Source organism: Stegastes partitus, unplaced genomic scaffold, assembly GCF_000690725.1.
Source record: "Stegastes partitus isolate 25-593 unplaced genomic scaffold, Stegastes_partitus-1.0.2 Scaffold152, whole genome shotgun sequence".
Lineage (NCBI taxonomy): Eukaryota > Metazoa > Chordata > Actinopteri > Pomacentridae > Stegastes > Stegastes partitus.
This window is the reverse complement of record NW_007577883.1, coordinates 721,770-736,020: the sequence shown is the minus strand read 5'-3', so window position 1 is coordinate 736,020 and position 14,251 is coordinate 721,770. Positions and strand designations below refer to the sequence as shown.

The window sequence follows — 14,251 nt, the reverse complement described above, 5'->3', positions numbered from 1 at the left end:
GTTATAAATGTTTGCAATTCACTTCTAAACACTGACCAGCTGATCATCGTGTTAACTTAGGAACACACATTAAGATAACTATTACCTAAAAATAGCGGACACACCTTGCTTTATGACTGTTTCTACCAATATACAAACACATTTCAGCAACCAGTGAAGCACACAATCTCAACAACTTAGTAGGTACAGAGGTTGTTTTTAAAATCTGTCCGTTTACTGTCACTACACTTCCTATTCTGCATTTTGTTTCTCAATGCATAAATGTATCGACTACATAGAACTCTAGCTGTCTTGGATGATAATGATCATTTATTTTTCTGAAATGAGAACATTCTACTTACTCCTGAGTGACCATTATATAGGTAGAAGTGAATGAGTGAGCAAGGGTGTGATTTTGGACATGACTAGCAACAACAAACAGGGCAAACATTAGACTGTGTCCTTGAAGGAACTGTAAAGGGCAGCACTAAACTGTAGGTCACCAGCATCTTGGCTGCTCTCTCCACCCAGTGTACAATCACTGTAGCTACATGAGAAACAAAAAAGTGCAAAAAGTCACATGAGTCGGCATATTCTGAAAGAACACAAATTCCTGAATATCAACATAAGTCACATTTCATAGCACCCCATAGCAAATAGCAACTCTATTCATCACCAGCCTGTTATATTTCTTCAATCTTACCTGCAGCATTGTTAGAGATAATATGGAACTGTCAATGTTACATTTCTGACGCAGAAGTTGCTGTGTTATGTTGTGGGTGATGGATCTTACCACTGTCGCCAACCTCATTTTCTTGCTGAAACAGCAATGATGATGATGAGAATCATGAGGACAATAGCTCCAACCACCAGGAGGTAGCACTTCCTCTTCCTCAGCTGCCTCTGTGAGAAGACAGAAATGGAACAGGTAGGTGGAGTTAAAGCATTTGTCCATTCCCATTGGATGCTGCTTGCTGCCTGCTGATTACTCTAAAAGGACATTTCAAGGAGAAGACATGCTAAAGATGGTACTTCTGGTTTGTTTATTGTGCCAGTCCATGTTGGTGGTTCATATGAGACAGTACTGGTTTTACCAACAATTTGTCACTTTGTGAGAGAGAAAATATTCAAATCTACACCACAGTTTTTGCACACAGAAAAGCGCTTTCTGTGTTATCAGTCCTGTAAATGCCAAGTTTAACAACCATCTAGCCACAACACTCGGACTGAACTGGTTTTTGTTTTCCAACTGATTCATTGAAACCCCACAGCACACAGTTGCATGCACTCACAAACAATAATTTACAACAAAGGCAGGCATCTTGAAAGCGAACATTAAAGAACAAGGATGAAGGCATTTCAGCCAGATCACATCAACACAATTGGAGAGGAATTAGAGGAATCCAGGTCACGCTGACAAATACTGATCAACTGCAGGAATGGAGTGACTGTAATAGACAGTAAAAATGTCCAGTGGTGGTTTACACTTCCCTGCTTCAAAGAGCTGTTCAGTTATCACTGATGGCTCTGCTGAACAGTATTCTTCCCTGTGCGATGGCACTCTTACAGGACTAAATCACCAAATAAGATCTCCTTCTTTCCTTGACCTCATTCCACCCCCACAGGCCTATCAGTTAATGGGCTTGTTTAGTACCTGTGTCACTGCTTAACATTTAAAGTTAAAATGAAGAAAAAGAATACAGAAAATAGCAGTGACCTCTGCAGGTTTATCACCCTCTTCATCTATCTGTTCAAAGACCATTTTAGATCATTTTTCAATGAATGCCACGAATGAAGGGATATAGTAAATGGTCTTCACTTATATAAAGTCAAACTGCTCAAAGTGTTTTACATGCTGTCCCATTCACCCATCCACATGCACAGCTGCAAAGCCTGCCTGCCATCGAGAGCAACTTGGGGTTCGGTGTTTTTATCCAAGGACACTTCAGCATGATTGAAACCACCAACCATACGGGTTCAAACTTTGTAGCTTTGCAAGTTGTTTATTCCACTTGTTTTGTGTTTACAAGTTATACAAGCATGTTTAATTGAATTGTCCCAAGTTGTGTATGGTATACTTCATATTTGTTTTTTAATTCAATTGTTTATCTCTGTTTATTTTGCATTTCTAGCTCACTCTTGTTATTCAGAATGCTAATATAATTATTTTTTAAATATATAGTAATTTGAACAATAATAATTTATTGCTTTTGATCTACAATAGTAATTTCTAGTGTTCAAAGTTTTTTTTAAACCTTTTAAATTAAGTCATTTTCCTGTCATGTCACTGAAATATGCAAACAAAATGGCAGTCACAAGGATTTCAAATAGTCCTTACAAAGGAGCGAACATACGTCAAACTGCTTGATCATGAAATATGTAAAAACCAAACAGTTTCATAGGCAATTGCATTTGTTCAATAATCCATGCGCTTTTCTCCCTTTCTCCCTGTTTTCTGTTTCATTTCTAATATTACATGTGATATAATTTATATTTCAAATACATCAAACATTTCCTCCTCACATCACATGAGCTGTATCCGTCCATGTCAATTACTTGCCAAAGGAAAAAAAAAAAATGTTGACTGTTAAAGGAAAATATTAAAAGAAATAGAGTGAAGAGCAGGGGTTAGGGAATATTTTATTTCTCTTTGCTCCTTGTCTCCTCAGGCGGGGACGATGTGTTGGAGCACAGAATCTATGTTGTTTTGAAATGCTTTTTTTCCATTTTTTTCCAGCCTGTTTTCTGCTACAAAGGCAGCGAGAGCAGCGGCGTTAGACCAGAGCCGAGGCTGGAGTCTTTAAATCCTGACGCGCTTCAAAGCACGGAGAGAGCAATTCATCTTCTTATCTGAGACTCAAAACAGGCTTTCTGTGTGGAAGAGAGAGGGAGAGAGGGAGAGGGGGAGAGGGAAGAGGGAGAGAAAAAAATGCTGTCGAGTAATTTTCCGTTTAAACGTTCCACTCCACAACAATTTGCATAAGCAGCCCTGCGTCTGTGATAAGAAGATTGGTAATTTTCAAAGGCTCTGTGGGGATTGAGAATTAAAAGCCTTTCTCCGCTATCTCCCCTCTTGCAGCTGGCCACCACAGATTCCCCAGCTTCTCTCACGCATTTCCTCCTAAACTACGCCTTATAAACTTTCTCTGCCATCCTCTCCTTCTCTCTGCTCACTCTGACAGTGCAGAGTTGCTCCCTCTCTTTATATACTGTATGCCCTCCCTCTCTCTTCCATACACTTTTTCCCCTTCTTTTTCTATTTCTCCCACTTGCTCATCCCAGTGCTGCTGTTATTTGGGGAGAACAAGAAAATAAATAAGGTAGAGGGGGAACAAAAAAGGGCTTAGTATAACAAAGGAAGTGTTGCAGTATTTTTAAACCAGAATTTTCCAGATTGTAGGGCAAGCTGAGAGTCAGGACAGGGAGACTCACAGAGGGAGAGACAGGGAAGGATAGAGGAGGGATGCTCTTATCACCAGTGACTTAATCTGCTAGAGAATGTGTCCTTAGTGCCAGCACTTCAGGGCCAATGGGTGGTGCAAGCCCTCAGGGAAAAGACAGTGTCTCCCTCACACCTTTTTTTTTAATTCACTTTTATTGTCTACTATGAGGGAAACAGCATATTCAATCTAAGTTATAGTCGATACGATTTTATAACAACTAATACCCACACTGATGTTTTACAAAATGGGCTTTAAAACACTATTGTCAATATCTTGCATCATGTTGATGGCAAAACAGTAAGTTGACATTTTTTTGTATTCTTGTCAGTGTGAAAAATCCTCTAAAGTTGTATTTTTGTCAGTGATATTAACTTTTTTGATAACTATGAACAGTTTGCTGAAACCTGACATTAGGCGCATTTCCTATTTTTCTGCATATTTTTAGAGTTGAGTATGAAATTTGAGTAGAAACACCAGAAATTCGACAAAATACAACAAAGTACAACGGAAGCAGACTTTTTAAATAAATCAGGCATGAAACATGACCAAAATTTAAACAGTTACTGAAGAGAAAAAAATGCATATGGCAATTTTTCCATCACGTTTTGCACAATCTTTTAATTTGTTAAGGTCTGACTGATACTCCTTGAATTAAGTCATCTAATTGAACCCCTCTTTTGCAATGCCAGTGTACCAAACTGGAGAAGTACTGTTTATTCAGTTGCATCCAACTGCTAACACATTTACCAGTAGCTGAATAAAATATGCACCGATTTACCTTTTTTCACGTTTTTGAAAGGAGTCTGACTGATCTTGCATGTGCATGCTCTAAATGTGGTCTTTTGGCTGGAGTCAACTCAAGTTAGGGTATTTCCACAGATAGCCTGTGAAGAATCAAATATATCGTACTTAAACTTGATATGCAATGTAGATGACAAGAAAATTCAATACCTAATATTCAGTAATTATTGTGAGGACTAACAGAGCAAGACTCTTGACAGTTAAGCCAGTCTCAAAGCTGGTGCTTGCCCACGTTTGCTCAAAGTAATTATCTGGAATCTGTGGAGACCCATCCATGCAGCTTTTGCAGGTCCAGGTCGAGTGGGAGCAGATGAAGTAGGCATCCTTTCCCCAGCTACAAACCCCAGCACGTCCTTAGAGATACTGAGGTATTCTCAGACCAGTTCAGAAACACAAACATCCATCCAGGGCGTTCTGGGTCTGCCCCAAGGTCACCTCCCAGCCGGATGGGAGATGCCCAGAGATGTACTCTGATCAGATGCCTAAATCATGTGAAATGTTTTCTTTTTCAAAGTAACTAAGCTTTGGGAAGCTTTTGGAACTTGTTCTGTATACTTAGGATTGAGCAGCTTGTAGCTGTGATCATATCCTTTTAAAACCTTACCACAATAAGTAACAGCAAGGAACATAGATTGGGCTTAGCTTCAGCTCTTCCTGTCGACAGACCAAAACAAAGGTACAACATAAGTACAGCTGCTGCATCAATTTCCTTTTCCTCCACTTAGCAATAGCCTCCCTACAACCTGTAGTGAACAATTCATCTTTTTGAGACAGAGAACACTGGTCTCAGACTTGGAGGTGCTAACTCTCATCCTGACCGTTTCACACTTGGCTGCTAACTGAAGTAAGTGCACAGTAGAGGTCACATGCTGACAAAGCCAGCAGAACCACATCATCGGCAAAAAGCAGAGATGCAAGTCTGAGGTCATCAAAGTGGGTACTCCAGTGTTGTGCAGTGCCTCAAAATTCTGACCATTAAAATCACAAATAGAAATGGTGACAAAGGTCAAACTTAGCAGAGTCCAACAGCCACTGAAAACTGACTGGAAAACTGGAAAGAATGCCATGTTTGCAACTGGCCCAGCACCTTACAATCAAAGCACCCTCCACATAAGACCCTGGAGATATGGTCATAAGCCTTCACCGAGTCTCCAAAACACTTATAAGTCCTTCAGTATTTGTCTAAGAGTAAAGTGCAAATCCAGGGTTTACACATCCACCTTGGGCAAGACACCTTTGTGGAGCTTTTTAACTACATCAGTGAACTCTGTCAGGGAGACGGGAACAATTTGTCTGAGTCCTCTATCACTACCTTGTACAACCTGCTTCATATAAAGCCATTTTATGAGTGTTTTCTTCCTCCGTTTGAACTCTAACCCATACTTTTCTCTTAGGCATTCTCCCCTCTTAGCATCAATATTTTAAAGCTGCACTGAGCAACTATTGCTGCCATTGTTGGCAGGCATGAAAAACACCACCAGGTGCTGTTTTGAATACTGAAGACATCAAAACCCTGAAATATTTTAAGGTCATGGCAAAAATTACCAAAGCCCACTTAGTCCAATACGTAAATGAAAGCATGTTATGTAAAATAGAAAAGAGGCTCTGGGAATGAGCTTTGTCTTTATTATTCAAACACCTAAGTTTCAGCTTTAAATTACTTCCTCAGTGATGAATTCTCCATAATTACCATAGCAAAACATTCGGGCATTTAGGGTGTATAGGCACATTAGTTTAAGCGGATAGTATGGTCCCCTTTGATGCGGCATCAGTTCTTTTTCTATCTTGCTTTCACAGCTTTAAGACTTGTCATTGTTTTGCCTCTCTTGCAGCCCAATTGCGCTGTCCTCGTTCAAGAAATCCCACTTGTCCATATGAAGGTCAGCAGTATTGGTCAAGAGGAAGGAGGAGAGATTAGTTAGAGAAAAGAGGAGATAGAGGAGAGAAGAGAATGACTTGTTCACCTTTACAATATTTCTGCGGCCATCTGAGACTTTCTGCAACCATAAAATATTTCAAAAACAGAGTTTTCTCCGAGGGAGAATGCAGAAAAACTGAATTATAACCATTAAAGCTGATAGCACTGCCATACAAATCAACTATCTATCTAATCTCTGCCTCCTGTACATGGAAGACAAACTTGTTGTGTCTCTGGGAGAAAACTACTTACCTTGTGTGACATGAGAAATATCCTCATAATACAACAATAATGCAATGCAATGATAATGGCCATAATATTATTCTCCCTTTATCGGATCTGGTCGGGAAAATTGGAAGTCCATGAAATAAATAATGTTTACAGCGGAACTGCCTCAGTTGTAATCGGCTTATATGTAATTTACATAAAACTTAGAGGCCCATGCAGTCACCCTGATTATGATATTTAAGAGGAGCAGCAAATAAGCACAGACTTGACGGCCAATCATGGCATCCTGGGAGGAAGCCCTGTGACAACCATTGTCAACACAAATGCTGAGCAGCATCAGCATATTTGGCCTTTTATTGATTCGCCTTTTATCTAAAAATAAATAAATAACTAGTAATAAGAAAAAATAGACAGTTGTGTCTACCACTGACATGGTGGGTCATCCTCTTTGACATCTGCAACATAAGTACTGAAAACTGGACAGTTCAGATTGAACAGTCATAGCAGACACTTTGACTTTCACCTGTAAACTGGCCATTCTTCACTGGCCATCTCCAGGGATGTTAAGATAAATTTAAAGGGGTCTGTACATATTTAACTTCGAAGTGCATTTAGCAGGTATTCAGTGACTACAGACTACACACTGTCTGACAGATTTGTATCTGTATGACATCTATACAGCATGTACAGGTGCAACTTTATTTATTCAGGAGATGCTTGGTGCAAGTAATGGCAGGTAATGTTTTTATGAAAATGTATTTTCAACCCTGCTCTTATCCATATAATTATAAAGTCTGTTTAAGTGTTAAGTAGTAGTTCTTCAGTCTTGGCTTACTGTCAGATGAACATGATGGTGCAGCATCTGGGTGTCAAGTTTACAGCAAAACAAAATTGCCTTTGATATTGGAGCGTTAGCTCTGCAACTGAAGATGCATTGCAGACTAATAAAAGAGCAGAATTTGCTTTTGCCCTGAATGGCATATCTTTCAAGTAGGAGTGGCAAAAGAAGGTAAGACTTAATAGAGAATCTATTGTTGTTACTTTCATTACATAGGGAGCGATCTGAAATGGGCAGTAGATACAAAATCCCTTCACATAACTTGCAATTGAAGGAATTTTACATGGTAGAATATTCAAAAATTTCTACAATGTCAGAGCTTCTGAAGCATTCCTTCGTAGAATATCAAATTTATTGATATTATTGCTGAACAAATTGTTGTTTTTATCTGCGGTTTTTCAAGTGCTACATCTTAATCTGTAGGGACTATACCATAGGGGATCAAATGTTTGCTTGTCCAAATATGTCAAAATTGCCCAGCTTCCATATTCATTCACATGACATGTTTAAGCACAGGGCCACGAAAAAAAAACAAGCCTTGCATTTAAAGGGTCAGGGTGTAGGATTTAGAGGGATCTTTTGGCAAAAATGAAATCTAATCCTCACTATTGTGTTTTCATCAGTGTTTAAATCACCTAAAAATAAAAAATATTTTATTGTTACCTTAGAATGAAGCCTTTATATCTACAGAGGGAGCAAGTCCTCTTCCACAGAGTCTGCCATGTTTTTACAGTAGGCTAGAAGAGGAAAACCAAACACTAGCTCTCAAGATGAGTTTTGGCATTTTTTAATTGCCACCATAGGCTTATTTGATTGCAAACTGCAACCTCACAGTTGGACACCACTAAATCAAAGACCTGCTTGGAACATCAGCACTGGTTGTGCATGCTGTCCATAACCACTGATGTATAGATACTGCTGCATGCTCAATTTTATGAAAGTTGCCATTGTACTTCTGAACTGTTAACAGTGACAACAGTGATAACATGGACACAAGAGGCAGACCCTCTAGGAAAACAAGAAAAAACAGATATATAATGCTGTTCATAGGTTCTGTATAAGAAATACAATCTTAAATCAATTACCAGCTTGACAAAGAACAGTGGAACTAATATTATAATAGAATACACTGAGTATAGGACATCAACACCTGGAGAAAACATCCACTGATTTGCAAAGAAAGCAATGTTAGATTATCTTACAATGCCACCTGGGCAAAAGATCCAGCTGGCATCAACAAATTGCTTGATGTAGCTGCACAGAAGACATGTAGTGCTCCCAGAGCTATGTGCTAAGAAGCTACAGACTTCCACCAAAGAAAAAGGTAAGATTCCTTTGGCCCATCTCACTTTACGAACATGCTCTGCACAAACTGATTTGCCTGATTCATCCATCATTCATATGGTTGAGTTTTACTGTAGCATGTTTTCAGATTTGTTGTTGTGCCCTTAACAGTCAGTAGCAAGTGACATTTCCATTGTGTAGGACCATTTTGAGGTACCTTGGAAGTTGCAATTTATGTAGAACGCTGTTGGTATATTCATTTAGTTTTTGACAATAAGTAAAAGACTGTGCCATATAAGCTTTACATCTGTGCCAGCTGACGTTTGCTGCCATTTGTGGCCAATTTACTGTTTGTCAGTTTTGTCTTCAGTAAGCAAAAAGCTTGCTCAGTTGGCTTGGAGTTTGGTGACTGACTTGGCCATTTAAGAACATTCCATTTCCTTGCCTTTGGACGCTCTTGGCTTCGCTTTTTGGTATGTTTTGGGTCATTACCCAACTCTATAGTGAAGAACTACTACTAGTAAAGCTCTATACACTTCAGAATTCATCCTGCTACTACTATCAGCAGTCACATCATTACCTAACCCCAGTGACCCTGTTCCATTTGCTATTTCCATGCCATAACACTGCATCCACCACATCTGGCAGATGGTGTGGTTTCTCTTGGTAAATAGCAAATGGTCCACGCTTATATAGCGCCTCTAACCTGAGTAAATGCTTTATAATGTGCACACCAATGGCGGCAGAGCTGCCATGCAAAGTGCTGACCTACCATTGGGAACAACTCGGACAGTTCAGCACATGGAGGGACCACATGAGCCATGGCGGCTTAGATCACAAGCTCTTTTTGCTCTCTATATTCTTCTCTTCCTAATATTAAGCTACAAGTTCATTTTGCTTCTTTGATTGAAAGGATTTTGTTCCAGAATTGGGGAGGCTTTTATAGATGTGTGTTTAGAAGGTTTCCATTGCATTTTTATTGCACTTGTATTTACATTCGTGAGGGCGTCTCTTGATTGGACAGTTTGACAGTGATATAACTACCTCCTCGAGACTATCCTTGACTTGGCTAGATGCTGTGAAGGAAATAACCCTGCTGTCATACATGTTTTTGTCTTTTGTGGTATTTTGTTGTTTCTGAACTCACAAGTGCACTCCTTCTTTAAAAAAACAAAATAAAATGTACCAAATTGCTGTCCCTAAAGTATCTGCTATCTTGTTTTTAGGCCTGTTTTGATTTTCCAGCATAATGATGGTCTCTTTCATTTCCATCAACAACTTTTTGGACAACATATTGAGAGGTCCTGTGAACAGCCATCACACACAATTCAACACGATTCCAAATCCTTTTTTCTTTAATTTGTCATGAAAAATGGAAAGAACAGGGTACACCTTTCAAGAAACTGCTTACCTGGCAACTGTCAAAATATTTTTAAGCCTTCTTTTTTTTTTTCCTTATTTTTATTAAACCTCTTGACCCACAGTGGAGAGTCTACTCTTCCATTACATCTTGATTGTTTTATTTCAGATCCATTGTGGTGGTTTACAGAGGAAAAATGACAGTCTGCCATTTACCAAATACCTGTGGACCAAATTTAATTTCGCAAGTGGAATTCCAAATGCAATCTTAAAAGTCTAGATTGGTCAGTTTGTTCCTCAACTGGTGGATAACAGATGACAACAATGGATCTGTTCAAACTAATTCTGTCCAAAGTCTATTCAATCAGAAATCTGTCTACAGGTTCAGATGTCTGGAACTGGCCTACAGACAGGTGAAAAGATAATGTGAACAGCCTAAAAAAAATGGATGTTGGCACTAAATTTTACAATATTGTTTATGACCTTATGGGCTGAAGTTGCAATTTGTGGGCACATGAATGATGAAATACTTTAGTATCAGCCTGCTGCCCTAAAAAAAACCCAAAAACTAATCTTTTCTAAAAAATCAAATAAGGTTTTAGAATTGCAGATCACATCCAACCGTCTCACCTTTGACTAGTGCCTTCAGATCTCATTGTTTAAACTGACAACAAAGCCATAGTAATGTGTCTCATTCATGCAAGCTCTTAGAGAATACAATAAAGACCGACTAAAACTTTTTTGACTTACAAAGAAATCTCCATTGATACGATTGCGGGCTAACCTTCAGCAAGAAAGGTGAACTAATCTCACAGTAAAGCATTGTGTATACAATCATGCTAGATTCAATAGGGGGAGCTTTTGCTGTATAGTTCTTTTCACAACGTGAAAGTGTGGGAGTCAAACAGAGTCAAGCACCAACAATGTGGTACGTCCACACTGCTACTCTCACAGTCATTCTGCTGTCTCTTTTAACCGAGCTGATAAATGTTCCAAGAGCAAAGTCGGAGTTAAGGCAGCAATTAGTTTTACGGAGGCAAGGATTTAATCCTCATATTGCACCCCGATTGTGATACATACATTTATAAAAAAAAAAAAACAACATAACAACCCATGCATGCAAATAATGATGTACAGAATGTTTACATAATATAGGATACTAAATGCCACCTTTTAAATAAATTGATAGTCAATAATTCTTTCCTGTCTAGCTTTTGTGAAATGTTACTGCGAAGCAATCAGTTGCTGTTGTCTGTGTTCTTTTCAGTTTTTCCTCAAACTTTGCCGCTCTGACCTATTTTCTGTTCTTGTGCCATGCTTTCTAAAGATCATGTCAGTCAAACAGCATGGCCTCTTCTCTAGGCTTTCTGATTTGGGACTTTCTGTTAATCAAGTTTCTGTAGGTGGCAATTTTTGCTCTAAGTGCCCAGTTTTTGTTCAATTAGTAATTCCAAACTGACAACAAGGGGTGGGTGGATAGAAGGAGGAGTGCAGAGATCTGGTGGATAATCTTTGTTGGTGTAGGGGGAACCATATCCAGTTGAATATCTAAAAACAAATCAAACAAAAAAAACAAAAAAACAAGAATATAGTAGTCGATTTCTGTATCCTATATTTAACCCATCACGACAACCAGTCTTAAATGAAAGAGTCCCTGTGGTAGTGGTTCATAGTTACAAATGGGCTGAAAGGGGGCAATAACCTCACTGGACAGTGAACACTGACACTATCTACTGGATGTTCCTTTAACAGTAGATGGATCGAGACCCTAAGCAGCTGGACAGGTTGGTTAAGAGAGCAGACTTGGTTGGCGAATTGGACTGGGACTCTCTGGTTTCAGTTGAGGAGAAAAAGACTGAACAAACTATTATTTACTATGGACAACGACAACCACTCCCTGCCTGCACAGCACTTAACCAGCCAATGGGGCATCTCAGTGGGGTGCCAGAGATGGTTGATGGACAGACATCACTTGGGGATCTCCATTCCCTGACAATCATTTCTAATTCTGCTCAGTGCTAAACCAATAGTGAACAGACATATGCACGGCATAAAGATCCAGTCAGTCTAGGCTGCAATGTATTACCTAGTGACAGCAAGGTGTTGGTGCTTTAAGTTAGTGATCAGCCAGTTAAACAGCAATTACATCCAGTGGTCATCCGGTCTATACTCTATATAGAAACATTTAGTCCTACATACAAATAGAACCAACTTGCAATATGTATTGTGCTTAAAATTAGTTATGTATTGGTTTTGAAACACTGATATTACAGAAAGTTAGGGTCAAGTGACTGACTTGGCCATTTAAAAACATGACATTTCTTAATTTAATTTCTTCATTGGCTTAGGAGGCCTTTGACTTCCCTCCCTGGTATGTTTTGGGTCATCATCCATCTGTGCTGTAAAGCCATGTAATATTTGTGTTGTCGCATTTGACTGATTCTCAGCAGAGAGTACAGCTCATACACTTTACAATTCATCCTGCTTCTTCTACCAGCAGTCACATCATCACTAAACATTACTGACCCAGTTTCACTGGCAGCCATACATGCTCATGCCATAACACTGCATATAGCAAGTCTGACAGATGATGTAGTCTGATTAGGATCATGAGCCTCCCTTGTATTCTCCATATTCATCTCTTCTTAGTATTTAGCTACAAATTCATTTTGGTTTCATCTGCTTAAATTCTTTGTCCCAGAAACATGCAGGGTTTTCTTTTAGTCTAATCTGTCCTTGAATGTTACCATTGGTGCCTCTGTAATTACCTTCATGAATGTACTTCATGATAGTACACTTTGACAATGTTTCACCTGACTCCCCAACAGTATTTATGACTGGGCTACATATTGTGTAGGGGTTTTTCTTTACAAAGGAAATAAATCCTGTCTCATAAACTTTATTTCTCCATACCAGTCCATTCCTTTTTTTTTCAAAGCACATCCCAAATTGATTTGATTTTAACTGCCCGCTATTAACATTTCTGGATCTCTCTAATATCTCTCTGTTTTGTTTTGTTTTCATCAGCCTCATGATGGTCTCCTGAATTTCATCAACACCTCCTTGGTAGACATATTGAGAGTTCCCATGAATAGCAGATACAGATTCAATATCCAGAATCAACACCAGATATTTTTTATCCTTAAATTGTTGGGTGAAAATTGGCTGAATTCTACACTTCAGGGTTTTTTTTGGTGTTTGTTTGTTTGTTTGTTTTTTCCCCACTGTTGTCGGCTGCTTACTCACCAGGAATCCAAAGACAATTTAGGATTACTGGGTTCTCTGCTGTCTGTTTAAAATGTGTAAGGTCTTCACCTTACTGTGTGAAGTGCTTTAAGATGACATATGTTGTGACTTGGTGCTACATAAATAAAATTGTATTAAATTGATTGCTTCGTTTTAAATCCATTGTGGTGCCATACAGTGGAAGAATTATACAAACTGTGTCATTGTCCAAATACTTATGGACCTGACTATGCATTTGTTTTACTTGTTTCAGTAATCTTCTCATCTTTTCTGTTTCTTCAGGACAAAAACTATGCACACATTTGAATGTTTAGGGGGAAAAAAAAGTTTCTAAATCCCTGTCTCAAAATGACAGGATAAAACCTATGACAGATTTTGTCAAAGTATGTCCAGTAAAAAATAAAATAAAATACATAAATAAATGATTGAAGTACATTTTCCCTTCCTCTAATGGTAAGGCTGTGAAAAATGTTTCGGAATTTTTAGGTGTACTGACCTTTCCTATTTAGACTTTTGCATTAAATATTGTTTCAATCAAACAAAAATATGTATTAAAAACATCTCAGAAATATACTTGTGTTATCTTCGTAGTCAGGTTTTCTTTCTTCTGTTCGCCATGTTCAGCCCAGCTGTGGCTGATCGGGGCAGAGCCAGAGGAGTGTCACTGACATCAACCTGGGTAACTTCAAACATTGTTATTTCCACTCCATATCCTTCAAAGTGGCATAAAGAGTCCAGAGGGACTAGGGGAAGACTGATTGAACAGGAAGCCAGTTTCCCAGCAATCTGTCAGCATTGGCCCATCCCCCCAGTCCAAGTGCAGTGATCACTCAGAGCTGTAACACTGTGATTAGGTTATTCTTTTTCATTATCTTATTTGTCAAAAGGGCAACAATTTATATGTGTCTGCATGTGGATGAGTCCATTCATCCGTCTACCCATTCATTTACGAGCCATCTTCCTTTTCATGTCTTCTTTCCCTTCCCCTCCCTCTTCCTTTGTTCCTTCTAAGATCACAATAGCCAGCGCGCTATATTATTCTCAATTTAGCCCGAGGAAAACTGTGTTACATTGATTTTTTTGAGGCTCAGAATGATGTAGTTGCTTACTGGGAGATCAATTTTCAAATGTGAAGACGGATCGACTTGTAAGTCT

The 14,251-nt window shown here is 38.9% G+C and overlaps 1 protein-coding gene across 1 annotated transcript in view; it reads right to left on the bottom strand.

The window, feature by feature from the left end:
* Window positions 1-475: 475 nt before the first annotated feature.
* tsnare1 (T-SNARE Domain Containing 1) overlaps window positions 476-14,251 on the bottom strand; it is a 157,052-nt gene continuing 143,276 nt past the window's right edge. The window contains exons 11-12 of the mRNA XM_008279294.1: window positions 773-882; window positions 476-526 (exon numbers count right to left, since the gene is read on the bottom strand). Coding sequence (XP_008277516.1) covers window positions 787-882 — 96 coding nt within the window. The 3' untranslated portion in view covers window positions 476-526; window positions 773-786. The remainder of the gene's footprint in view (window positions 527-772; window positions 883-14,251) is intronic.